The following is a 27,566-nucleotide window of genomic DNA, read 5'->3' as shown; positions in this document are numbered from 1 at the left end:
CCGTATAGGCTACTGCCATGAAGCTGAAGCTGCCTAACCCGGGTCTGGATGACCGGATCCCATCACATGCCGACCTGGAGAAGCTGGAGGTGGAGGAGGCGGACAGCAGACCCAAGTGGGACAACAAAACCCAGTACATGCTCACCTGCGTGGGGTTCTGTGTCGGGCTCGGAAACGTCTGGCGCTTCCCCTACCTGTGCCAGAGCCATGGAGGAGGTGAGACTATATTGATAACTGACACCTGTAGCCATGACTATGGATTAATCTACTCATACTGTAAATAGACTGAGTCTGTTAATTAGTGTATACTATAGTCCTGGAGGACATAAGACTGGAAACGTGAAGCTGGTTGCATAAGATGTCAGTCTTGTAGTGGCATTGTGGCTTTCATGTTTCATAATTGTAAAATTATATTTTGGAAATTCTTCCATGGATTGAATTAGTCAAAGTCAAAGTCAAAGTCAAAGTCAGCTTTATTGTCAATTTCTTCACATGTTCCAGACATACAAAGAGATCGAAATTACGTTTCTCACTATCCCACGGTGGAGACAAGACATATTTTACCAATTTTAAGTCCACAGACAAACATAACATTCAAGTAAACAAAAAAGTAAGTAAATAAGAGGGCACATATAATGAAAAAATAAGAGCAGCAAAATTTGGTTGAAATTGTGCATAGACAGTCAATAAAATAAAATACTAGTGCAAAGTCAGGCCAATAAGAGGCTGAGGTAGTTCTGTTTGACCTAAGTAAGAAATAAAGTGGCATAGTGGTGCAAGTTATGTAAGAGCAGCAGAAGTGTTGTGTTTTCAGGACAACAGCAACGAGTTGCAAAGTGTACAAGTGTGCAAGTGGAGTGGTGCAGGCGGCCATTGTGGGTCCAATGTCCAGGATTATGTAGCTGAGGGTGGAGGGGGGAGAGGAGGGAGAGAGTTCAGCATCCTAACAGCTTGGTGTATGAAGCTGTTGGTGAGTCTGGTAGTGCGGGAGCGCAGGCTTCTGTACCTCTTCCCAGAGGGCAGTAGATCGAACAGATTGTGAGCGGGGTGACTTGCATCACTCACAATTTTGGTCGCCTTGCGGGTGAGGTGGGTGGTGTAAATGTCCTTCAGGGAGGGGAGTGAAGCACCAATAATCCTTCCAGCTGTGTTCACTATGCGCTGCAGGGCTTTCCTGTTGTATTCAGTGCAGCTTCCGCCCCACACAGCGATACAGCTGGAGAGGATGCTCTCAATGGTGCCTTGGTAGAATGTGGTCATGATGGCTGGTGGAGCACTTGCTCGCCTGAGTTTCCGCAGGAAGTACAGGCGGCGCTGAGCTCTCTTCACCAGTGATGCTGTGTTGGTGGTCCAGGAGAGGTCTTCACTGATGTGCACCCCCAGGAATTTGGTGCTGCTCGCTCTCTCCACCACAGCACCGTCGATGGTCAGTGGCAGGTGTTGGGTGTGACCTCTCCGGAAGTCAACAACAATCTCTTTGGTCTTGCTGACGTTCAGCAGGAGGTTGTTGTCCCTGCACCACGTGGTCAGATGGTCGACCTCCAACCTGTATTGAGTCTCGTCGCCCTTGGTGATGAGACCCACCAGAGTTGTGTCGTCAGCAAATTTCACTATGTGATTGTTGCTGTAGGTTGCAGTGCAGTCATGCGTCAGCAGGGTGAAGAGCAGCGGACTGAGCACGCAGCCTTGGGGGGCCCCTGTGCTCAGTGTGATGCTGCTTGAGGTATTGTTGCCAACACGTACTACTTGAGGCCTCTGACAGAGGAAGTCCAGTAGCCAGTTGCAGAGGTAGGTACTGAGTCCCAGTTTGTCAAGTTTGCAGATGAGTTGTTGTGGTATTATGGTGTTGAATGCAGAACTGAAGTCTATAAACAGCAATCTCACATATGAGTCTCTTTTTTCCAGGTGGGTGAGGGCTGGGTGGAGGGCAGAGCAGATTGCATCCTCTGTAGACCGTTTGGCTCGGTATGCAAACTGGAAGGGGTCCAGGGTGGGGGGGAGAATGGATTTGATATGTGACATGACAAGCCGCTCAAAGCACTTCATGATGATGGGTGTCAGTGCCACAGGGCGGTAGTCATTGAAGCAGGATGGAGCAGTTTTCTTCGGCACAGGTATGATGGTGGCAGCTTTGAAACAAGATGGGACGATGGCTTGCTTCAGGGAAGTGTTAAAGATGTCTGTGAAGACATCCTTAAGCTCCCCTGCGCAGTCCTTCAGCGCACGACCAGGGATGTTGTCTGGACCTGTTGCCTTACGGGTGTTGATAGCAGCAAGTGTCCTCTTCACGCTGTCGGCAGAGAGGCACAGGGGCTGCTCATGTAGAGGGGGATGGGTCTTCTGTGGGCAGGTGCTGTTTTGTGCTTCAAAGCGAGCAAAGAAGCGGTTCAGGTTGTTGAGCAGAGGGATGTTGCTCTCGCCGCTCTGTGGCGCGGGCTTGTAGTCCGTGAGGGCCTGAATGCCCTGCCATAGGCTTTGTGCGTTCCTGCTGTCTTTGAAGTGGGTGGTTATCTTGTGAGTGTAATTAGTTTATAATGCAGAGATATATGGCATATAGTGCTGTATTTGTGAAATATAACTTAGGTTTATCTACCATTAAGCCATGCATAATACAAAAAAGCAACTTCTAGGTAAAAAAAAAAACCTTCATACAGGTGCACACACACACAACGTTCCACTCATTACCTTCATAAAAGTGTAAAGCCAACATGCACTAATGTGAACCATAAAAATGAAAATGCACCATCAGGACAGAAGCAGCTACTTTGGGAGATAAATGTTAAAACAGTACCGGCTGTAAAGGACACAGCAACTGCTGCTGTATCATTTTTTCTGCACATTAGTGGGTATGCAGAAAGCAATTAAACCGTCAACATACGGGCTCAAGCCTAGTAAACGTTATACAAGCGCTTGCATTGCTTTCTGAATCATCTCTTCAAGGTAAATGGAGGAGTAGCAGGGAAAGAGTGCTCAGACATTCTGTCCTTATCTGAGTTCTTATATGGACAGAACATAGTTCTATAGTTGCAAGTAATTGTAACTGTAGGTGTACTGTAGTAATTGTAACTGTAGGTTTAGTACAAAGACAAAATGCATGTGTGGACATTTAGTGGACACTGTGGACAGACGAGTTGTTTGTAAGGAGACAGTATTCAGGCCAGGTGGTGAGGACCACTAAGGGAAATATACAGGCAAACAGGATTCATGTTTATTTGTTGTTACACCTCATTATATTGTACTCATTGCTTACTGTATGTAAGCAATGATGTTGTGCCAACTTTGTCTGAAAAAGTGATGAGTGTGTGTGTGTGTGTGTGTGTGTGTGAGAGAGAGAGAGAGAGCAAGACAGAGAGAGAGAGGGAGAGAGAGAGAGAGAGAGAGAGAGAGAGATCACATTTACTCATGCATGACAGTCCCTAACTTGAGGTAAAAGCTGTTACTGAGCCTGCAGGCTCGCGTATTGTGACCTTTTGCCATACGGCAGCAGCTGAAACACACTGTACAACGAGTAATATTGTAACAAGTCTGAAAACATGGGATGGAAGATTTCCAAAACTTTGCAATTTATTTGGATCGCATTATCTGGAGTTTCCCCCACATCATAACGTCATAGATGCAGCACATGCATGATTTGCTGAGTCATTAAACCATTATAAGTGAAACCCAAATTATACCCCTGATCTGATTTCTAGTCACGTTTTTTCTGGGGTCACTGATCACCCAAGTCAAATGAGATAAAATAGGCTTATAATTAATCAGAGGTGACGTATAAAGCTCAGGTCCTGCCAAGAACACGGCAAAGATTACAGCAGGGCCAAATTAATAATTCTACCAAGAGAAGACAGCACCTGATGCTGCATGTAGTAACAAATTAAAGTAGAAAAGAATTAAATGTTTGATGGAGTAGGATCATGCAATTAAAAAGTGTAAAATTGTAAAACGTAGAAAGCATGCTGGAAAAATGAAGTAAAACAATGTCATAAAACGTCACAGTTATTATGAGCGCTCATGTAACCACACGTGTTATCTGTTTACTAGTTATGACCGCCGCGCAGCGAAGCGGCGGTCATATAGGTTTAGTCAGAATTTTTTTTTTTTTTTTTTTTTTTTTTTTTTCGCATGCCCAAATTTCCGTCAATGAGTCCCGGGACACTGAAAGACCGGGGTACACGAAACTTGGTGGGCATGTAACCCCACATGGATAGCATAGAACCATCGTTTTTCGTTTTGATCTGTAGCCCCCCTGCTGGACTGGACCCCCCGAAAGGAGGGTAGGGCAGACACAGTTTTCTGTGAATATCTCGAAAACCGTAGGGTTTAGTAGGACCATTTTTTTTTGGTATGTTGATCTCAAGGGGCCATGTCAACCCATTCCATAACCATAAGGTGTTGTAATCACAGGTATCTGTGACCTAACATAGTCAAAACTGCACGAAATTGGAAGTGTAGGATCATTATGACACCCTCTGTATGCACGCCAAAATTTTGTGGAATTCCGTTCATGGGGGGCCACACAATAAATTAATTTATGTTACTATACACCAACTGGCCTGTAGGTGGCCGGAGACAGTTTTCTGTGAATATCTCGAGAACCGTAGGGCCTAGGAGGTCCACCTTTTTTATGTATGTTGGTCTTAAGGGGGCATGTCAACCCATCCCATTACCACTTATTTCATGTATAGCGCCACCTAGTTAAAAATTAAAAAGCAAAAAATTAGGTGTTTTCATCACAATATCTCTGGCTGACAAGGTCAAAACTGCACGAAATTAAAAGTGTAGGATCATTATGACACCCTCCGAATGCATGCCAAGTTTTGTGTACTTTCGTTCATGGGGGGCCTTACAATAAAATAATTTATGTGTTCATTTAGTGACGTACACCAACAAGGATTCCCGGGACACTGAAAGACCGGGGTACACAAAACTTGGTGGGCATGTACCCCCACATGGATAGCATGGAACCGTCATTTTTCGTTTTGATCTGTAGCCCCCCCGCTGGACTGGACCCCCCGAAAGGAGGGTAGGGCAGACTCAGTTCTCTGTGAATATCTTGAGAAATGTAGGGCCTAGGATGACCATTTTTTTCCGTATGTTTGCCTCCAGGGGTCATGTTAACCCATTTCATGTGCACACATGTGCACAAACAGATACACACACATACATTCACAGTAATCATACGTATGACACATACTCACACAGTAGACATATGTACGCTTGCATGCACAGGCACATACGCAGGCACACACACAAGCACGCACACACACACACACACACCCACACACACACACACACTCACACACACACACACACACACACACATAACATAAACATAACACAAACAATCAAGAATTTCGCAGAATTATGAACAGGCAAGATGGAGGTGGGGTTGTATAAAATTAATTTTACATGTGAAATCTATGAACTAATCATGTTTTGGTACTTGTCGTCTAGCAGATACCAAGAATTGAGTGTAGATAATGCAATTTAGTGAGACAGTTAGAATCATATAGGCCTTTCAGCGTGATTTATTTTTGTGGAAAAAATGTGCTGGACTGGGCGGCGGTCATATTTTGTACCGATCTGCGGTACATCTAGTTAGAATTCAGTCTAACATAATCCCACAAAAATAGCTTATCCTTCCCCTGCATTTAGTCTGTTTCTTCTGCTCTCATGCTGGTATTTCCAACCCCATTATCTCAGGTGTCTGTTTTGAACTTATCCAGCTGTTTATCAGTACTGATACTCAGCCGTAAGCACTGACAGATGGACTTTAGGCCTGAAGTACCTTGGCAGTTTTCAGCAAAGAGAGGCCTGATAAGGCATTTGCCAGGTGGAGGGTAACACTCAGCTACCTTGCTGATAACAAGCTATTTTTGAGTGATATAGCGATGCTTATCAGGTCCTGATGCACGAGATCACTGCCCTCTTACACATGTCCTTCCCTTTTCCCCCTCATAACATTTACACCACTTATCATTATGTATGTTATGCCACAGATACAAACAAAACAACATAATAACAAATAGAATTAGATGGAAAATTGCTATTTTAAATTAGTGCTTTTTCTGTCATTTGACTTTGGTTAGAATTTGGCACAATAGCTTATAGTTTCACCTCAAGGTGTTCTCAGGTGCTTTCTTAATCCCTTTCCTGATGTGGATTGTGATCCCTCTACAATTTAACATTTTAGCACTTACTTGAATTTCACCCCTGACGGTAAGCTAATGGTCTCACCTCCCGGGCCCTCACATCTGTGTTCTCAGGTGCTTTCATGATCCCCTTCCTCATCCTGCTGGTTCTGGAGGGCATCCCTCTGCTGCACCTGGAGTTCGCCATCGGCCAGAGGCTCAGGAGTGGCAGCGTGGGTGTGTGGGGGGCCATCCATCCATGCCTGGCTGGCGTTGGTGCGTTCACTTACCTGGGCGAGACTCACATACATCACTTGGCCTTTAACTCTCATAAAGTTATTAAAGGGCTGGATGAGTCACACAAAGTACAGTACAGATGGGAATTCTGGCTTGTTTTGAGCCAGATCTTTTGGCCCAGCTAAGCAGTATGAGCAGTAAAAAGGCACCTGGCCATGATCATGTGACATACTGTATATATCAGGGTCTGTATTCACAAAAATCTTGCAGCTTAAAGCAGCTCCTAAAAGCTATTTAGGAGCTTCTTTTAACCTTAAGATTCATTGTTGATATGGGCCCTGATGGGTGACACTTTCTAGCATTAGTGACACAACAGACATGGCTGTGATATTGATATTGTAAGCAAATCACTGAAAATGGGTGCTGTTAGCATTTGTTCATGTTTGGTTGTCTCACAGGGGTGGCCTCCATGATGGTTTCCTTCATGGTCGGCATGTACTACAACACCATCATCGCCTGGGTCATGTGGTACTTCTTCAACTCCTTTCAGGATCCCCTACCTTGGAGTCAATGTCCACTCAATGAAAACATGACAGGTACACTCACAAATGTACCCACAAATAATTGGTTCTTCAGAGTGACACCATAGATTAGAACATTTTGTAGTGCTTCAAAGAACCTTCAAGACTATAGTTCTTTAAAGAACCATTTAAGAACCATTTAAGAAAAGGCAAACGGGTGTGAAAATAGTCTTTCTGAAGAACCATTTCCAATGTAAAGAACCTTTCACTTGGTTCAACACAAAGTCTAATGAAGTGAAATTATGAAACCAAGTCTTAACATGTCATCAGTTATCAAGCTGAGACCTTTGACTATAGAGACCAATAGCTACTGTCGCCCCCTGCAGGTGTGGTGTCAGAGTGCGCTGGCAGCTCCTCAGTTGATTACTTCTGGTACAGAGAGACCCTGAACACATCTGCAAGCATTGAGGACTCTGGAGGCCTGCAGTGGTGGATTGTCCTGAGCCTGGTCTGCGCTTGGGCCGTCCTCTATGTCTGCTGCATAAGAGGCATTGAGACCACGGGAAAGGTCAGATGCACCATCAGTAGCAGCAGCAACATTCATCATGATTGTGTTATGTAATGTTTATGATCATGTAGACTAATTCAGTTGTTCACTATTTAAAAAAAAAAAATGATTTGACTGCCAAAAGTTCAATCCACACAAATTCTCATTCCACAACAGATACAGCCTCATGGTATATTACAATCTGTCAGAAGCATCTATCAAAATACCAACATACTTGTTATCAGTATTAAAGCTGATTCATCTTCTTCTTCTTCCTCTTCTACTTCCTCTTCTTCTTCAGGCCGTGTACGTCACCTCCACTCTGCCCTACGTGGTTCTCACCATCTTCCTGATTCGAGGTTTGACCCTCAAGGGCTCCACCAGTGGAATTGTTTTCCTCTTCACTCCTAAGGTAGTAGCATACTATGAATAGATGAGCCATCATTTCTGTCATTTATGATGTGGTTTGATGACAAGGTTCTTTTATGTTTTTGTTGAGGTCAAGAAATGGAAAAGGTCGTATTGCATCACTGTATAATGGATTCTGGGTCAACACTTGTACAGGCAGTCATTTGAATTTGTATATTGTTATAGTAGATTAGATTCAACTTTATTGTCATTGTGCAGAGTACAAGTACAGAGACAATGAAATGCAGTTAGCATCTAACCAGAGTGCAAAAAAGCAGAAAAGTGCTATGTGAACAGTATGGACAGGTAGTGCAGTGAAACAGTATGACATAATAGTGCAGTAGTATGTATGCATAGTAGTGCAGTTAAGCATGTGGCATGGTTCACAGTAGGGATATGTGCATTGTATTAACAGTAACATTATACTGTAAGAGCAGAATAATATGGATATGCAGTATGGGCAATATAGACAGATATGTACAGTATGTACAGGTATGTGCAGTGTATTAACAGTAACATTATAAGAGTAGTAAAAATAAGTGTATTTGTGGAATTAGCAGTACAGAGACATATGTACCGTTGACTAAGGAGTATAGTCTACTACAGTATGATAGCATTAACATTATAAGAGCAGTAGAATATTGGTATGTATAAGTGTAGTTACATTATGTACATTTTATAATAATATGTACATAACAAAATGCAATATCAATAGAATGTTATGGGTGGGATAGGTTTGTGCCACCTCCTTGTTGTCATCCTTGACAAGTGGTCTATGGTGGTGATGGTGGTGGTGGGGGGATTAGTTGGTTGGTTGTCATCGAGGTGCAGAGATGGTGTTCAGCAGGGTGACAGCCTGCTGGTCCTGGTGCGGAGAGACCTCGGAGGGGCATGGGGTAAACAGCCTGTGGTTGGGGTGAGAACAGTCTTTGATGATGCTGTGTGCCTTACGCAGGCAGTGCTTGCCCTGGATGGCCTCGATGGAGGGGAGTGAGGAACCGGTGTATATGTACTGTATATGGATTTGCTGTGAAAAAAATCTGTAATATATCTGGCTATAACTGTTCCTGTAATATTTCCTAACTGTCCTGTGTAATATCTGCAGCTAGAGGAGCTGATGGACCCTAAAACCTGGTTGGATGCAGGTGCCCAGGTGTTCTACTCCTTCTCATTGGCTTTTGGTGGTCTCATCTCCTTCTCCAGCTACAACTCTGTCCAGTAAGAGACTCCATGACTCTGTGACAGTCAGTAGGACTACCGTCGAAAACATGAATGGGATGAAGAATGGGACAATTTCTAGTCTTTAGTGGAAAGCTAAATCTAACTTTCCATGTCAGACAATTAATTAGTTACATTAGACAAGATAATAGATTATGAACTGATATTGACACTAATATTTCCATTTTTCTTTGGTCTATCTAGCAACAACTGTGAACAGGATGCGGTCATTATTTCTGTGATCAATGGCTTCACGTCCGTGTATGCTGCCATTGTCATTTATTCCATCATAGGCTTCCGGGCCACAGCGACATTTGATGCATGTCTCAATGGGTAGGAGAGCAATGTTGTGTCATGGTTTACTTGACCAGACCATGTTATGGTTATGGTTATGCTTATTGAATTACAGAATATGAACCTAAACAATAGTTAAGAAGCAATGTCTTCAGAAAGTTTTGTAAAGGTGCGCTTTCTTCACACAGAAATATCTTGGCTTTGTTGAATGCCTTTGATCTTCCTGAAGGAAGCATCAGTGAAAGCAACTATGATGAGACTTTCAGCCGTCTCAATGGCACCTCACCAGATGTCATTCAGGGGTTGAACCTGGCGACTTGTGATTTACAGACTTTCCTCAGTCAGGTGAAAATTCATATTCTACTCTCATAAAATACATCATGAAGTAATTCCATTTTATAACATGTGAGCATGTTAGGGAAAAAATAGCTATATATACAGTAGCAATAAAAGCTCTCAATGATATTTAGGTAGATCCTAAAATATTGTTCAAGAATTCAAATAGTTAATAGAATGTTGAATATAGGCCTACATGGTTAACACAGTTAAGACAAATATTTTTTTTGCTCTCCAGTAATGTCAAATGTCTTGACACTCTGGCTTCAAGACCTTGAAAACTTGTGTAGGTTAGCCTACCATCTGTCATGTGGAGTACAGTATGAAATTGCACCACATGACATCATACCATGTGTGACCCTACAGGGTGTGGAGGGCACGGGCCTTGCCTTCATAGTGTTCACAGAGGCCATCACCAAGATGCCCGTCTCCCCACTGTGGGCTGTGCTCTTCTTCATCATGCTCTTCTGTCTGGGGCTGTCCACCATGTTTGGCTCCATTGAAGGGTGTGTGGTGCCATTGCAGGATCTCAATATCTTCCCAAAGCGTTGGCCTAAAGAAGCCCTTACTGGTACGTACCACAAGCAAAGCATGAGTATGCTTCATAGCATGACATAGCATGAGTATGCTACATACTGTAGCATGACATAGCATGAGTGACATAGCATGAGTGTGGTACATAGCATAACAGTTATCATATAGTACAGGTAAGGCTGAACACAACCGGATAGCGACTAAATCTGGTTTTACTGGGTATTCTGTCAGATTAGGTCCAGATCTCTTCCGGAATCAATTGCTTTTTCAATCTGTCTTTATTGCACATTACCCACCACACCCCTTAAACTGCTGACACCTAAAGCACTGATAATAACTCTCTTCAAATCCTTTTCTGACTCCATGTCTGAATCTCAGGTGTGGTTTGCCTGGTCTCCTTTGGCCTTGCGCTCATCTTTGCCCAGGGTTCTGGTAACTACTGGTTGGCTCTGTTTGATGGGTTTGCCGGCTCTGTCCCTCTTCTCATCATTGCATTCTGTGAGATGATGGCTGTCAGCTACATCTATGGGATTGACAGGTGAGATGGGCTGAGGGACTGAAAAATCTGAAAAATGTGCAAAAATAACATTTACATAACAATTGATTCCAATTAAAAGGTCAAATGGTAGTTTTGTGCTGAATAAATGAAGCTCTCTCACTGTATTAAGTGTTTTGGTTCTGTCTAATTTGCAAAACATGCAGCTACACTCAACTATAGAACTGACTAGGACCAGGTCACTTCCATCTTCAGCTGTTACGTGCGGTCAATGCCAGTAGAAACGTTGATAATAGCCTATATAATAGTTGAATTAAATATGTAAATAAAATATGTAAATATAATATATAAATGTAATAATAAACATCCCAGACCCTGACTTCTCATTCTCTTCCCCTTGGACAGGTTTAACGAAGACATTGAGTTCATGATCGGCCACAAGCCGAACATCTTCTGGCAGGTCACGTGGAGAGTGATCAGTCCTCTGCTGGTGTTCCTGATTTTCGTCTTTTACCTCGCCACCACCGCCACCCAGGAACTCACCTACATAACCTGGAACCCTGAATATGTAAGGACAACTATTATATCGCTCTCTCCAAGTCGGTGGGATTAATACATTATGTCTACTCTTGATCTCCGGCATTTGTTTATCTTGCTCATGTGCCGGTTTCTTGTACATGGATGAAACCTAGTATACTAAATTGTCCTAAAGTGGGACACTATGGGAAACCCAAAGCTGTAGGGTCCTATCATCAAAATTGGATGTGGATTTGATATGTTGTCCTCACATTGTAGCCTAATATAGCCTACTACAGAAATAAGAAAAGCAAATATGTCCCACATTAGGGCAATCCCCCTACTAAAAGAAAACAAAATAGGGGTTCAATAAAAACAGGCTTAATCCCTTTATGAGAAACTGGCTGTATATGTCTATGCATATTGGGACATAGTTATTGGACAGTCTTTGTTTGTCTAGGCTAGATATGCCAAATCATAACATATTTCTATGTCTGTCTGTGTTAAATTTGGTATTTGTTTAATATCTAGGCTAGATATGCCAAATCATAACATGTTTCAATGTCTGTCTGTGTTAAATTTGGCAGTTATATAACCAGTATTAGACTGCCTCTCACAGTGCCGTGTAAAATCTTGACCTAGACCATACATTTTCCTCTCCTTTTGGCAGGATGACTTTCCAAATCTGGAAACACGCTTCTATCCTCAGTGGATGTACGCCATCATATTCATCCTCGCCGGCGTTCCGGCCCTGATGATTCCATTCGTGGCGGTGTACAAGCTCATCCAGATATACTGCTACGGAACGAAAGACAACGCCTACGACACGAAGAGTAGTGTCAGCTCAGTATCTGCTAAGGTACAATTGTCTGAGATAAGGACCTGAATGGCTATAAATGCCCTTTGAAGAGACACTTGGTGTTCTTGCCACACTCTTTAATAGACTGTCAAGAGACTATCAATAATTAATCTCTTGCTACATGAGGAGCCACATGTGGACTTGTCACGAGAGTGACTGAAGAAGATGACTCCAGTTTTTTGTGAATGATGCCTATTGCATGGAGGTATTGACCAAGAGCTGTATTTAAAAAAAAAGATGTACTACATCTTCCCATCCTGAAATAAATCCGAATGCAATGTGGAAAGGACATACTCAGGAATTAAGATGTACAAAATTCACAGACAAGTTATTAAACACAATCTGAAAAATACATCGCTATGCTAAATGTAGGTCCAGCTGTTTGGTTAGAAACATGACTACATGACTGTGTTTATGTAGTTCCAGCTATTCGGTTAGAAACATGACTACATGACTGTGTTTATGTAGTTCCAGCTGTTCAGTTAGAAATGTGACTACATGACTGTGTTCATCAAATGGTGTCATTAAAGTCCAGTTTATATATTTAATAGTTTTGTGAAAAAATGTGTTGTTAATATACTGAAAGTAAAAGTAAATTAAAGTGGGTTTTGAAATAAACATTCATTATATACTGTATGTATTGTGTATGTTGTCATATTTAATAGAATAAATGTAGGCACATTATCCATCAGGGTTGGGAAGGTTACATTAGAAATGTTATATAGTAGATTACAGATTATTATTCTCCCTGTTAATGTAATAAGCAATGTAACTATTTCACTTAATCAAAGTAAAGCAACTTATTACATTTGGTTAGTTTTTGATAAGCAAAGATGGCTGATAAAAAAATACATTCAAAATTTGAACGTACACTGCCAAAAGAATGGAACATGTCTAAACAGGGAAAAGATGCCAAGCAACAGAAACTTATATTACCGGGTAAACAGATAAGCTCCTATTTTATAGCGAATAGCTTAATTAGATTTAGTGGGTTGTCCAGTCCACATTGCGAGTGGTTTTGTTATCAAATGTTATCAAACGTTGGGCAGATGGCGCAACAAGGCGTTCCTATGTTTCTTAATCAGTCATGGGTGTGTTTTGAGCGTAACATCATTTAAACCAATGAGAATGACACCTGTAATTCCCTTTAACAGCAAGCAGCGCAACTTCAAACATGGCATTGGTATTTTGATAGTCAGTGGCGCATTTGAAAGAATCTGCTTGCACGCCGGACCGTATGGATAAGGTATTCCACTAAACCATGGTTTACTAAAACCTAGCAGAGTATAGCCTATACACGCATCTGCACTCGTCTATTATTTGAACTCATTGGCAAAGTGAAACTAACTTCACCATGGTGTGACAAAACAGTATACTTTTACTATTGACTGTCAATGGGTTACCATAGAAAACATAGCCTGGAAAAAGCAACACTTACCCCAATACTGTTTGAATGACTGAATAAAAAACCTAAGGACATTTATCCTGCAGAGGAGTGGCTGCTTACATCTAGTGACAGTGCGTCTTCAGCTGTGCTTCATATGTGCCTCTCGCCTAATCACTTTTATCCGTCATTACCAATTTGCAAATGATGGTAAATAACTACTCATTGTGAGATGTATTTTGTAATATCTTTTTTATAATTATGTTTCCCATTGTAATCTGTGTAATTTGTGTTTTGCATGGATATGCGCTGGCACGCGTTCCTGTGGATGAGAGAAGCAGGGTGCACTGTGCACCCGCCCATATCACTGTGGATAATGCACTCTTAAAATAACATATAAACAACTGGCCAAGGATTTCTGACCAGGTTCTTGGTCAGTGGCATAATTTTTAGCGATGTAAGTGTACATTTTGGATTGTGCGCCAGAGCACACACCTTCTGCCACACCCCTGGGCGCAAAGCTTAATAAAAGTACAGCGCATGGTAAAAAATCCGAGAGTAAGGTAGGAATAAACTTTGCATTGGGATAATAATCCGCTTTGCGCCAGGTTTTTAGTCGCGAAAATAGGGCCCATAGGCTTTAAAGCTTTTTACAGCAAAGTATATATTTGGCTGCAGTGATGCCAGTAACGCGTGTTACTCTAATCTGACCACTTTTTTCGGTAATGAGTAATCTAACACGTTACTATTTCCAAACCAGTGATCAGATTAAAGGTACTTAGTTACTTACTGTGTGTTACTATTGCCGTACTATTGACATAGTCATTTTGTGTCGGGATTAACGTCATGTTCACGTTTTCAGCATGAGGACAACTCAAGTGTAATACCACACAGCGACACAAACGTAAACAACAATAGAGGGAGGAGAGAAATGTTTGTGGGGGGGGGTTTGGGATACCTCCCTGAAATTACTTTTTGCAGGTTGGAATGTCTCACGTTACTGTTAAAATGCACTTCCAATAAAGTGAGTATTGGCAAAACCAGTTGTTTTTATGCTGAGGCAGCGGGGTGTTGTCGGCAGCTGCTGAATGTAACTAATAAAGTAACTTGTAATCTAACTTAGTTACTTTTAAAATCAAGTAATCAGTAAAGTAACTAAGTTACTTTTTAAAGGAGTAATCAGTAATCAGATTACTTTTTCAAGGTAACTGTGGCAACACGGTTTGGCTGTAACCCCTTCGTCATCACCAATATATACATATATTTATATATATAACTCTTTGGTAACACTTTATAATAAGGTGCCATAATAAATAGCAAACTAGTCATTACCTAACCCTTTGTTAATATTTGTAAATTGTTACTAAAATATCTATTTGGCACAAGTTAATAGTTACACCGTAGTTACTGGTGTAAGAAATGCAATGAAATTGTGTTTGTAAAGATGTAAAGTGCATATTGGACATTGGGGAGGGGTTATTGAGGGATTGGGGAGGTGGGTTGTGACTTGCGGTGCGGTGTAGAGATTGTGTGTGAGTGTTGGGGTGGTGGGTGTTTGCATTCAGAGGCGATTCTAGGGTCTGTGGGGGCCCCAAGCAAAAATTCCAAGGGGGCCCTACCGACAAGTGTTATCACCATTATGTTATATCACCATTATTAAATAATAAAAATACAAAAAGCGTATTATAAAAATTGTATATTTTGACATGTATCTCACAAAATATCATTTTGAGTGCATGGTGTATTATAAACATGCTTTGCCACAAAAACAGACAAAAATTCGTAAACGTGGGGTAAGTCCAGCTATATGAAGTTATTATTTTGCTGTCACTTCGTCTGTTTTATAACCCAGAAGGATGTACTTGATATCAAATGATAGCTCTGTGTCTCCTCTTTCATCTGACGTGCGTGGCATATCTATCCGATCACGGGTCCGCGAGTAATTCAAACGAGAGTAATGGGTGTGCAGCGTTGGTTTGTGTACATGACGTTATTATTTTGCAGTTACTTCGTCTGTTTCATGAATAAGGATCGATATTCATGGTACCAATAGATAGCCCTGTGTCTCCTCTTCCATCTGATATGCTTGCCATATCTATGCGATCACGGGTTTGCGAGTAATTCAAACGATAGTAGTGGGTGAGCAGGTGAACGCAGAGAAGTATAGACTGTAAATATGATGCAATTTGATTTAATTTCATGATTTTCTTTTATTTTCATACTCTATCGTACAGACACGTGCGTAGTCTCGTTGGAAAGCCCCACTTCTGCTCTGTCACGCAATAAAAGTTGTATCTCCCTGCAATGAACAGTTCCGGAGCAATGTAACAAAGAAGAAAGGGTGTGTTTTTTGACGCACTTTGCGTCAATCGGGCAAACAAATTAACGCGTATGCTTGGTCCTTACTGCATCGCGATTAACATGTTATGGCTGACAGCCCTAATACAAACATAACGTTAACCATCTCCTTTTATTTAACTAGTTGTAACTGCCGCTAGCTAGCTGAAGTTTACTGTCGTATAGATGTAGCAAACCATGTTCAATCTTTCTGCCAATTAACATTAGCCTACTATTGCTTCATTGAGTAGGCTAAATGCCAAAATCCGATGTTGATCCGTCATCACTGCACCCTCGATTGACGATTACCACAGTTGCCTAAATATGTGCGGATTCTTTGAACTTTTTTGAACACAGATCCGCTGTTCATAAGGCCATAGCATAGGGCCTACATATGCACGTATTGTTTGTACAACAGGGCAGGAGCACGCAAAATACATCATTCAATCTCTATGGACGAAATTCTCGCTTGACCAGCAAACGCGCTGAGACCAGGTCGGGGGCCCCCTAGCACTGCCAATCCCTATCCACCCACCCCAATACATCCACCCACACCAATCCTCACCTAGTCTGCTACACACACAAAAAGAAAGTAACAATATGACAATAATATTATTATTATAATAATATATATAAAAAAATAGATCATTAGGTAAAAGAAAAAAATAAATTAACAAGCAATTGTGATAATTAAAAAGAAAAGAAAGGGAAAACATTACCAATATTTTGATTAGTAACTATAAATTAATTACATATTTTTCTCAGTAATTGTAACTGATTACAATTACGTTTATTTTGTGACATAATCAACCTAAAATGTAACTAGTTTCTCCCCAATGCTGTAATCCACATTGAAAAAAGAGAAGGTGATTTAAAAAGAAACTGTATCTTTAAAAATCCCCTCATCATGCAACACAGATTGCAGTAAAGTATTGATTTCTCACCTATATTGGGACTGACACTGATCATACACTGTGGTAATTAGTGGTGTTTGTACACTGATAGGACAGCTAACATTGAATTAAGTTGTCATAGCTGTGCTGGAAAGGGCAACAAAAGCAGCAGTGATGCACCGAATCCTCTTAACAAGTCATACTTGTTTTACCTGTCTGTGGTGGACAGATGGATATGCATGTCCACATACTTTGTTTAGTCATCTCTCTGCTTTATTGTGCATTAACTATTATCACCCCTTTAGACCCTTTGTTGCTGACAAAACACAATAACTCAAGCGTTCAAGAGGGGAGAGGACAGATAACCACCGGTGCTAAAGGTCAGCACATGCACTGTGGCTGTCCCCTGGCCGAGCAAAGCACTCACACATATTCTCAGAGAGGCAACGCACGAGAGCAGAGAGGAGAGGGAGCGAGTGTGCGAGTGTGCGAGAGCGAGAAAGTGAGGGATAGACACAAGACTCTGGACACCAGTTATCTCTTTCATATCCAAGACAGAGGACTAAAGACCATTACTCACCATGAAGCTGAAGCTGCCCAACCCGGGTCTGGAGAAGAGGATCCCATCCCATGAGGACCTGGACAGGATGGAGGTGGAGGAGGCGGACAGCAGACCCAAGTGGGACAACAAAACCCAGTACATGCTCACCTGCGTGGGGTTCTGTGTCGGGCTCGGAAACGTCTGGCGCTTCCCCTACCTGTGCCAGAGCCATGGAGGAGGTGAGACTATATTGATAACTGACAGTAGCCATGACTATGGATTAATCTACTCGTACTGTAAATAGACTGAGTCTGTTAATTAGTGTAGTCCTGGAGGACATAAGACTGGAAACGTGAAGCTGGTGAGAGTTAAGACTGCATAATGTATCTATGGTACTCATAATGTAAATAGACTGAGTCTGTTAATCAGTGTACACAAACTTACCATAATTGTACAGAAAGAACCTGGCAATATGACTAGAATAGATGGCAAAGAGACAACTGGTTTCCTAACCCTGAAATGAACATCTTTGCTATTCTTTTGAGATAAAAAAGCATGGTCTCTAAAATGACCCTTTGACTAATCATATTCAGAGACTGATTGATATTTTGCTGGTGCATTTTGCATTAATCAGAGATCATGAACACCTCAGTGATTCAGCAAAGAAATCAACAATATTATATCACAGTAGTATTTTCTTGTTTTATGTAGCACAAACTTGTTTCATGTTATTCTTAATTCTTTGAGTTTAAAACATTTTTTACGGCATTGAAAGGGAAATCCTGGAATATAGAGTATGAGTTCTAATCTTATGATATAGGAATTCTGTTGCACCTGATTCTTTTGATCATCTTTTCTTTCTTAATATTCTTTCATTACATCCTATAAAATACGAGAGGCTTTCAATCATATGTCCTACAGTGTATTTTATATACAGAATATTGCTTTAGTGGCTGAGAATGATGATGAGAATGATGTTTTAACAGCAGCAGGAGAGACCATTTTTCCTATTTCATTATGCATCCCTTATGCAACAAAAATGGCACAGTAGCATTTTATCTCACTTTCCTCACTGCATCAGAAACGACCAATCAGAGATTTAATTGAAAATATATCTGACAATATAATTTCATCCAATTATCTGTTCTGGTGTGCCTTCTGATCTTGTTTTGAATTGTGGATTGTGATCCCTCTACAATTTAACATTTTAGCACTTACTTGAATTTCACCCCTGGCGGTAAGCTAATGGTCTCACCTCCCGGGCCCTCACATCTGTGTTCTCAGGTGCTTTCATGATCCCCTTCCTCATCCTGCTGGTTCTGGAGGGCATCCCTCTGCTGCACCTGGAGTTCGCCATCGGCCAGAGGCTCAGGAGTGGCAGCGTGGGTGTGTGGGGGTCCATCAGTCCATACCTCATTGGAATGGGTACGCTAGATATTACTCTTAACTGGCCTATCAGGTCCTAGTGGAGACAATTCACCAACTAAATGTTGTCCATAATGTGTTATGAGTGAAGAGCGGTGTTCTACGTTCTAGTCACATTTATTCACCAGTCGGCACTGTGGCGGAAAATCATTCACAACTTCTGTTTGTTCACATTCCACTGTAAAAGTTAGCTGTGTGGGTATAAATACGTATTTACTATGGTGTTCAGGTTGCACTTTGAGTCAGGGAGTCAGGACTAATTCTGGCCACATTTCACTAAGGGAAACCATGCTGACTAACGGTATTCACATACAAAATACAAAAAACAGTGAGGCTTTCAACCTGGTACTTTTTTTTTACAGGTATTGCATCTATGTTGGTCTCCTTCGTGGTGGGCATGTATTACAACACCATCATGGCCTGGGTCATGTGGTACTTCTTCAACTCCTTTCAGAGTCCCCTGCCGTGGAGCCACTGTCCCCTCAATGAAAACAAAACAGGTGCAACAAACGCGATCTTCCAGCGGTTATAAAAACAACACACTGCTCTCTTGCCCACTTAACCGTGAGACTTAGATGATTATATCACTTTGACCTCTGAGCAGTCTTTCCCTTGTTTATCATGTTCACAGCACCGGTTAATGCACGGGTATATGGCTGAAATGTTTTTATGCTCACATCTATATCCTTCCTCCTCCTTTCAGGGTTTGTATCAGAGTGTGCTCGAAGCTCCTCTGTGGACTATTTCTGGTACAGAGAGACCCTGAACGCAACAGCCACCATTGAGCAGTCTGGGGGTATGCAGTGGTGGATGATCCTGTCACTAGTGAGTGCTTGGGTTGTCCTCTACGTCGCAGCAATCAGAGGCATTGAGACAACAGGAAAGGTACACCGAAGTCGCTTTTTGCTTGATTTTTTCCAACTCGAGAGTTTGCATGTGAACTCCAAATGTAGATAGTGGATATCAAAGTGACGATAACCATATAATGTCCTTGCATCTCCTCCATAGGCTGTCTACATTACCTCCACCTTGCCATACATTGTTCTCACTATCTTCCTGATAAGAGGATTGACTCTCAAAGGATCTCTGAATGGCATAAAGTTCCTGTTTACTCCAGATGTATGTCCTTTCAATTCAATTTGATTTCAATTTCAAATCAATGTACTTTATTAGCATGACTGTGCATTTTACAATATTACCAAAGTATTTCAAATAAAAGTATGGTAATGTTAATAATATATAGGATTCTATATTCCTTTCTCTCTCTCTCTCTCTCTTTCTCTCTCTCTCTTCAGTTTATCTCGATGCCAAATGGTCTCAATTTATCTCTTATCTCATCTGGTAACATGTTGATTCTGTCTACAGGTGAACGAGTTGATTAATCCGACCACATGGTTGGACGCGGGAGCTCAGGTGTTGTTTTCCTTCTCGCTGGCCTTTGGCGGTCTCATTTCCTTCTCCAGCTATAATTCTGTCCAGTAAGTGTCAAGGTCACCGCTAAAAATAACATGCTGTCAAAAAGATCAATAAAATATAACATTAATTTCCTGTGTATTAGCTGCATTGTGTATAAACCGCAGCTTTATTAATATAGTACTATATTAACTGCCCCTGTGTATTAATCTCATAGCTGAAGAAATTTTGCGAAATCAATGTATAAACCTTGGCTTATAGTTGGGAAATTATGATGAACAAAGCCACTCAAGGCATTGGAATTGTACCATCCCAAGCAATCCCAAATATTTATTCTAATCATTCACTTAATCAGCTAATTCACGCAACTCTTCAGCAAGGTATTCAGCTAATTAGTGCTATCTGCCTGTGTTAAGTGCATAGGTAGAACCAAGAGGACTTTTATTTTACTTACTGGGGTTTTCCACCACTAAGAATTTGTGAGTAATAATGAATAATTGATGATGATGATGATGATGATGGTGTTTGTTTTGCATCTGTTTATCCCATCTCCTAGCAACAACTGTGAGCAAGATGCGGTGATAATCTCCATAATCAATGGGCTCACCTCTGTCTACTCAGCGACGGTCATCTACTCCATCATTGGCTTCAGAGCCACCGAAAAATTTGATGAGTGCTTGAATGGGTATGTGTCCATGCCTGCTAAGGTTTAACCTCACTGATAGCTACTAGTTATGGCTAGCAATGATTCTGGATCATATCGGTATCTCATTGGGGGCACAGTTACAGTATAGGCACTAAGGACAGTACAGCTCACCTCTGACTTCTTGGGGGTGTTGGTGGCTGCGAGGTAGTAGCGTAGTGGCTGGGACCACCAAGGAGCTGGGCTAGCATGCAGCAGCCAGACAAGCGGTGGGTTCAAGCCCCCAGCTGCCACTGTTGTGCCCTTGAGCAAGGCAATTAACCCAAATTTGCTCTGGGAAGAAAAGCCCTTGTAATAATTGACATATGTTCATCACTTTGGATAAAAGCTTCAGCAAAATGAGTATATAAGTATATGAGGCCTGGTCTTGGGCCCGTTGCACAAAAGCAGAATTAAGACATCCGGGATAAGTTACTGAGTTGTGCTCAATGAATCCAAAACAAGAGCGTACAGGCTGAATTGGTTGCACAAAGACCAAGCCAGGATGAGCAGACACGGATTCATCAAGCCAGGTGAAACCTATCCTGGATAAGTGCGCGCTCACGGATCCCTCAAATACCACCGATCACAGATTCACTGATTCACCATGGCAACTAGAGCGGCTTCATTGCTTCTTCTACGGTGTAAAGTAGGTAGCGATAGCCTTTTCACAACAGTAACAAACAGCAACACCTTTGTTTAGGAGAATATTGCAACTAGTGTCGCAGCAACCACGTGCAAAGTTACGGCGGTTACGGTGCTCCCGTGACGTCACATGGTCGCATGACAGGTCGGGAATGGTGAGTATGTAAAAGTTAATTAATGATCACAAACATTTAAATAATGACAGTGGGTCTTATATGTGATAACAATGTGTAGTGGGCAGTGGAATAACTATTGGTTTGTGGTGACTGCTGACTGAGATAAGGGATGAGATTAAATAGATCGTGGAACTTAGCCTGGTCTGGAGCAGGTTAGCTCCACAGAATAAATCTCCATGGTGACTTATACCATAACATATCCTGCTGCCCCCTATCCCGCTTTTGTGCAACTGGATCACTGATAAATTGAGCCAGGATAACCAAGATATCCTGGCTTAATCCCTAATCCTAGTTTTGTGCAATGGGCCCCTGGTTTGCCCACAGACTGACAAAGTGAACCGTTTACATTAGAGGGTGACACGGGAAGCAATTTTCACTCCCGTCCCATCCCGAGCCCGCACAAATACTCCCGTCATATCCCGATCACGTGACAGCCCCCCAAAAAAAATTCTGTCCCGCAAAATCCCGAGAGAAAGACTCCCGAATCCCGTCCCGCTCCCTATGTTGATGTCTAAAGTTATCCGACTGTTAGGCTACAGTAGCGTGCGGTGACCATACATTTTGGTAGGGCAGAAAGCCTTGTCTAACTTTTCTTTAATAGCCGATCATTTTGGGCTATATTAAAATTACATATTTTACAGTACTTTGCTGTAGGCTATGCTTAAATCATTTCATAGTTAGATCTCATCCCATCAGTTAAGTTTGCACCGTTCTCATCACGTTAAACCAGCGAAGCATAGCAACGTTGCTATGAGTAAACAAAACAATTTTTTGTGTTCCGCCAGGGTTATGCGATAAATATATTGAGGAATGCGATCGTCAAGGTGTCATGCCCCAACATTGCATGACACATTAAACTCAACGAGAATCGCTTTCCCGGACGGCTCGTGCAATTGAATAGAGTTGTCCTTTGCTGATACTTTCGCCTGTAACTGTTTCTTGCATCCATTTTGCCTTAGGGCCTATCGCTGAAGCTGATTGATTGTGAACAGGGCAGCTGCTTGTCTTGCTCTGATAGGCTACCAATCAACAACAAACGTATTGTGGGTTGTAATTGGTTCTCTTTTCTAAAACGAAATGCCTCACGTCTTTGGGCGCACTCACTGCATTGCAGCGTCATTTTTTAAGTTAATAATCTCTGGCTTCCCGCCAGCTCCCGTTTATTATTTTCTGTCCCGTCCCAATCACGTTACCAACAGTGAAATTTACTCCCGTACTGCGGGAAACCCGCGGGAATACCGTGACCCGCGGGAGTCCCGAAAAATTGTCACCCTCTAGTTTACATTATATCATATTTGTGTTTCTTCCTTGTGTTTTCATCTAGGAACATTCTGGCACTTATGAACGCTTTTGATGTTCCTGAGGGGAATATCACCGAGAATAACTACGGTGATATGGTGAATCATTTCAACCTCACCTCCCCGGAAATCATATCAGGGCTAAGCCTGAAGAACTGCAACATGGAGGATTTTCTAAGCCAGGTAAACTCATTATGACTTACTCATTATGAAGTTCCTCCAATTCTTTCGTTCAAAAATGCATTCATTGCTACATACCAAATGTTAGAAGAAAGAGTTTGTATACCATTTTTCCAGTTATTACAGTAGTACCATACATACATACTTACAACCATCTACTGTACATAATGTCATAATCTGTTTTTCCACAGGGTGTGGAGGGCACGGGCCTTGCATTCATCGTGTTCACAGAGGCCATTACGAAGATGCCGGTGGCCCCAATATGGTCTATCCTGTTCTTTATCATGCTCTTCTGCCTCGGGCTGTCCACCATGTTTGGCAACATTGAAGGGTGTGTGGTGCCGCTGCAGGATCTCAACATCCTCCCACGGACATGGCCAAAGGAGGTGTTCACAGGTAGGTGCTGTTAGGGGCACATGGTTTTTGCAGGAAACATTTTGGCTGCTGCCTGCTACGCCTCGTGTTTTTGCGGAAGCGCCCTGAGCGCCTCGAATTGAAAAAAGTTCAACTTCAAGCGGAAAAGCGCCCGTGTTTTTATGAAAACATAGTGCACCTCGCGTATTATAAGCAGCAAAGTATGTCCTGTCTGATCGACCCCATATGTTATTCCACTTGTGTTGATTACATTTTCATTTTCCACATGACTGAATGACTGAACGAATGAAGAGTATGTACCCTAATTTCCCAACTATTAACTGAGGTTTAAACATGGATTTTGCTACTAAACTTCTTCAGCTATAAGGTTAAAGCTGCAGTTGGCAATTTTTTTTTTATCATATTCACTGAAACCAACACTATGCTACAACAGAACAACATAAATTAGCCGGTTTTAGAAAAAAATCCTGCACTTATACCTCCACCTAGAGCCTGTTATTTGTTTTGCAAAAATCCACAGCTCCCGTTTCTTCTAGTCCAATCAGAGCAGGAGTGTGTGACCTGACTGTCAATCACAGTCTGGTGCAGTCTGGTGAGCACTGACCAGCACAAACTTGATGAAAGTGTGCTCATTGGTAGCAGGGGAGGGGCATGAGAGTTGTAAACATTCAACATTTTGGTTAAGTCCCCTCAATTTGTCAGACTTGCCAACTGCAGCTTTAATACACAGGGGTGAGCTATACATGGAAATGTATTTCTTTTCTTCATTCCTCTTTCTATTTAAAGCACAATTCAGATTCATTGGGCTAATTAGGCACTGCGGTTAATACATGGTTTTGTCTTTTTTTATTTTAATTAAGCACCATGATGCGGTTTATACATGATGCAGGTCATTCATAGGAAATCACTATACAATCTTAGCCTGACGTCGTCATACTCAACTCTTGTCAGAATTTGAGTCTGATACTTCTTCATTGGGATGTGAAATGTGAAACCAGAGTTTTCCCACATCTCCATTTTGGCTGGAGTTTTAAGAAATAATTGTTTTCAGTGATAAAACCTCCATTTTCGTGTAAATGAAAGGGCAAACCGCATGGAAATATATGCATTTTTTGTATGAGTGCTCAGATGACGTGATCGAGTTGACCACTGCTGCTCATCTGTCCATCATCCTACAAAACCCGCCCAGACAATTTGATTGGTCCGAACAGCTCTGGTTGGGCATAGTTGCTCCTCAACGGTAGCCTGGAAATCCGGACCCAAATCTAGAAAGATATAGGGCTATGGCTTAGCCTAGAAATCTAGACGTACCCTAGTGGCAGCAAATGTAATTTGCAGCCAGGGTAGTCTAGCAACTTTCGTTGGCTTGCGAGCTGGAAAAATGAAACTTCAATCAGGCCTATCATATCGTGTATAGAGTCGGTGGGCGGGCTTAACATAATGATGGCAGAGTTGCAACAGTTCCGTGTGAATTTCCTGCTACTTGAAAACAACGCAGATGGATGCTGCTGGTGGCGAACAGCACAACGTAAGTTACGTTTTTTAAGTTGGCAAAAGTTTGATGAACTAGTCAACTAGCTCCGCTGGTGGGAAAACACATGGGACTCATGAGTTGTAGCACTATCCTATCGTGTGCAGAGGGAATTTGAAAGACCACTTTTTATCCTGCGAATTTATGCGAATGGTGAGTTCAAGTAACCAAGTAACACTACAACTACTAAACTACAACAAATGTTTACTGACTGATTCCGGACTTCGATCTATCCATCCATTCATCTATCTACAGTATATTTTTTGTCTGTCTCCCATTTGTGGTAATAACTCTCTAATGTTCAAATGTTATTGTTCTCCAGGCCTGACGTGTTTGGTGTCCTGCCTCATCGCCCTCATATTTACCCAGGGTTCTGGCAGCTACTGGCTGGCTCTGTTTGATGGCTTCGCCGGCTCCATCCCCCTCTTGGTCATTGCCCTGTAAGAGTTAATTGCCGTGTCTTACATCTACGGCATAGACAGGTGAGCTTGGTCAGGCGGCGGCTATGGGCATTTTTTCTGCCCCTTATTGCCCACTGTTATCATGTTGTTTTAGACGATAAAAAGCAAACAAATGTGGTCATTGGTTTCAGTGTGGTGGAGGGGCAGTGGGCAGAGGGTGGACTTGGCTGTTATTTTCCAGCAGGGCGAAATGGTCCGTTGACAAGAGACGCTGCTGCTACTGCTCACACTCTCTCTCATCTGCTATTGTTCTTGTCTGCTTGGACAGGTTTAATAAGGACATCGAGTTCATGATCGGTCACAAGCCCAACATCTTCTGGCAATTTACATGGAGGTTTCTGAGCCCCCTCATCATCCTGGTCATCCTGGTGTTCTACTTCGTCACCACAGTGTCCAAACAGCTCACCTACATCGTCTGGGATCCCGAATCGGTATGACTGCCCAATGAGCAATGAGTCACATGTTAATTGCAGAAATGAATTAACTTCAGGGGATCAACAAAACTTTGCATAGTTATTGTATCACCGAATATGGCTTTAGGCTCGGATATAGCCACATAGAATTCTCCAGGAGGCCATTATTCTTTACAGAAGGCTTCTATGATACTTTATGAAGTGACATACAGTAAAACGTGACTTCATGTACTTTATGAAAGTCACATAAAACATGTCACATTATGTGACATTATGTGACACATTGAACCATGTTCTTTTACCTGTTTCATCTCCTGTTATTGTCCTTTCACAGGCGGTGTTCCCAAATCTGGCAGAAGTAAGGTATCCAGACTGGATTAGTGCCATCATCTTCATTCTCGCTGGCATCCCCAGCTTGGCTATTCCCTTTGCAGCCGTGTTCAAGTTTATTTGCAATCGTAACAAGTCGAGTCACGACACAGAGTCTATCAGCACGATATCTGACAAAGTGCAAATGACAGTGAAGATGTCAAACTAATCATTGATTGATTCACTCATTCAGTGAGATGAAGAAATGTTAAGCTTGGCAGATCACCTAAAACGTAAAACGTAATGTGTGTATGTCATTAAAAAGCTTGTTAAAATTGAACTATGACCATGTAACAAACTACCAAAATGAAGCTAGAACACTTTAACAATGCTTTATTTAAATATAAAGTAATTACTGTCAAAACTCTCTTGAATACTACATCCACCACTGGTTTGAATTTGTTAGCAGTGGCACAGTACCTTGCATTAATAGAAATTTTGTACAACTGTTTTGTAAAAAGTGTCGACCAAACTGTGTTGAAAACCATGTCTCCTGCAATCCTGTGCCATAAAGCAGCTGGACACTCCTGCATAAAATCGCACTTTGTCTACAAATAGGCCTACACTGAGATCTAGGGCTGCAACTAACGATTATTTTCAGTCAATTAATCTGTCAATTATTTTCACGATGAATCGTGTTTCCCAAAGTCTAAGATTATGTTCTCAAATGCCTTGTTTTGTTCACACACCAAAGGTATTTAGGTTACCGTCATAGAGGAGTAAGTAAAGCTGAAAACATTCACTTTGACTCTAGCAAAGACACAGCTGTGTCGGAAAGTTGATCTGTTTGCACTTTGCACTAGTAAAGGGTGCACATTAATCAGTGTGCTGCAGCCTCTTTTCTACTTTCTAGTTTTTATATATATATTATATATATTGCTTAAAACCGATTAACCGATAACCAAAATAGTTGCCGAATAATTAAAAAATTGACAACTATAAATGAGTAATCAATTAATTGTTGCAGCCCTAGTGAGAGTGTTATAAGTTGTTTTTGAACAAATATCTCTGTACCTTTTTTCAAGTGTGTTTGTGAGTTGTGACTTTTATGTGAAAATATCTGTAGACCACAGTTTTGAAAGTTATAGTAAAAGTTTATTTATGTTAGATACAGGTATATCGACTTGTCTTGTTTTATAATACAGAGTTATACATTTCGATATTGTACCACAATAAAACATTAACAAAGTTATATGTTAATGCATTTGACTTTGATTTACACAAAAACATTAATACAGATCCTTTCAGTATGGCAACAAACTCACATAGATCTACAGCTTATTCGTAGAATTACTTCTGTTGTCAATTACAGTATGTTAAGTATGGCATGCAGGACAGATAATGTCAGG

At 41.6% G+C, this 27,566-nt stretch overlaps 2 protein-coding genes across 2 annotated transcripts; both read left to right on the top strand.

The window, feature by feature from the left end:
- Positions 1–3: 3 nt before the first annotated feature.
- On the top strand, positions 4–12,658 carry slc6a19a.2 (solute carrier family 6 member 19a, tandem duplicate 2). The gene is made up of 12 exons (XM_076301026.1): positions 4–216; positions 6,264–6,404; positions 6,824–6,961; positions 7,273–7,454; positions 7,735–7,845; positions 8,947–9,059; positions 9,264–9,392; positions 9,542–9,698; positions 10,056–10,260; positions 10,602–10,761; positions 11,125–11,287; positions 11,906–12,658. Exons 1-12 carry the CDS (start codon positions 18–20, stop codon positions 12,119–12,121), a joined length of 1,914 nt encoding a protein of 637 aa, XP_076157141.1. The 5' UTR covers positions 4–17; the 3' UTR covers positions 12,122–12,658.
- Positions 12,659–17,289: 4,631 nt separating this feature from the next.
- Positions 17,290–25,460, top strand: LOC143140220 (sodium-dependent neutral amino acid transporter B(0)AT1-like). The gene is given in 10 exon segments (XM_076301025.1): positions 17,290–17,488; positions 18,534–18,674; positions 19,037–19,174; positions 19,378–19,559; positions 19,683–19,793; positions 20,040–20,152; positions 20,644–20,772; positions 22,915–23,071; positions 23,260–23,464; positions 25,297–25,460. Coding segments are annotated over 10 exon segments (1,539 nt in total).
- Positions 25,461–27,566: the final 2,106 nt, after the last annotated feature.

The sequence above is a fragment of the Alosa pseudoharengus genome, unplaced genomic scaffold (assembly GCF_046254945.1).
Source record: "Alosa pseudoharengus isolate Yale_2024_CS ecotype anadromous, Long Island Sound unplaced genomic scaffold, YU_APseudo_1.1 YU_APseudo_1.1_scf_23, whole genome shotgun sequence".
Taxonomy (NCBI): Eukaryota; Metazoa; Chordata; class Actinopteri; order Clupeiformes; family Clupeidae; genus Alosa; species Alosa pseudoharengus.
Note: the sequence above shows the minus strand (reverse complement) of the source record. Positions and strands in the feature narration are given on the sequence as shown.

Coding starts and splice junctions, on each gene's coding strand:
- slc6a19a.2 (XM_076301026.1), top strand. CDS start 18: ATGAAGCTGAAGCTGCCTAACCCGGGTCTGGATGACCGGATCCCATCA. Junction 9,393..9,541: donor TTTGATGCATGTCTCAATGG/GTAGGAGAGCAA, acceptor TTCTTCACACAG/AAATATCTTGGCTTTGTTGA. Junction 10,261..10,601: donor GCCTAAAGAAGCCCTTACTG/GTACGTACCACA, acceptor TCTGAATCTCAG/GTGTGGTTTGCCTGGTCTCC.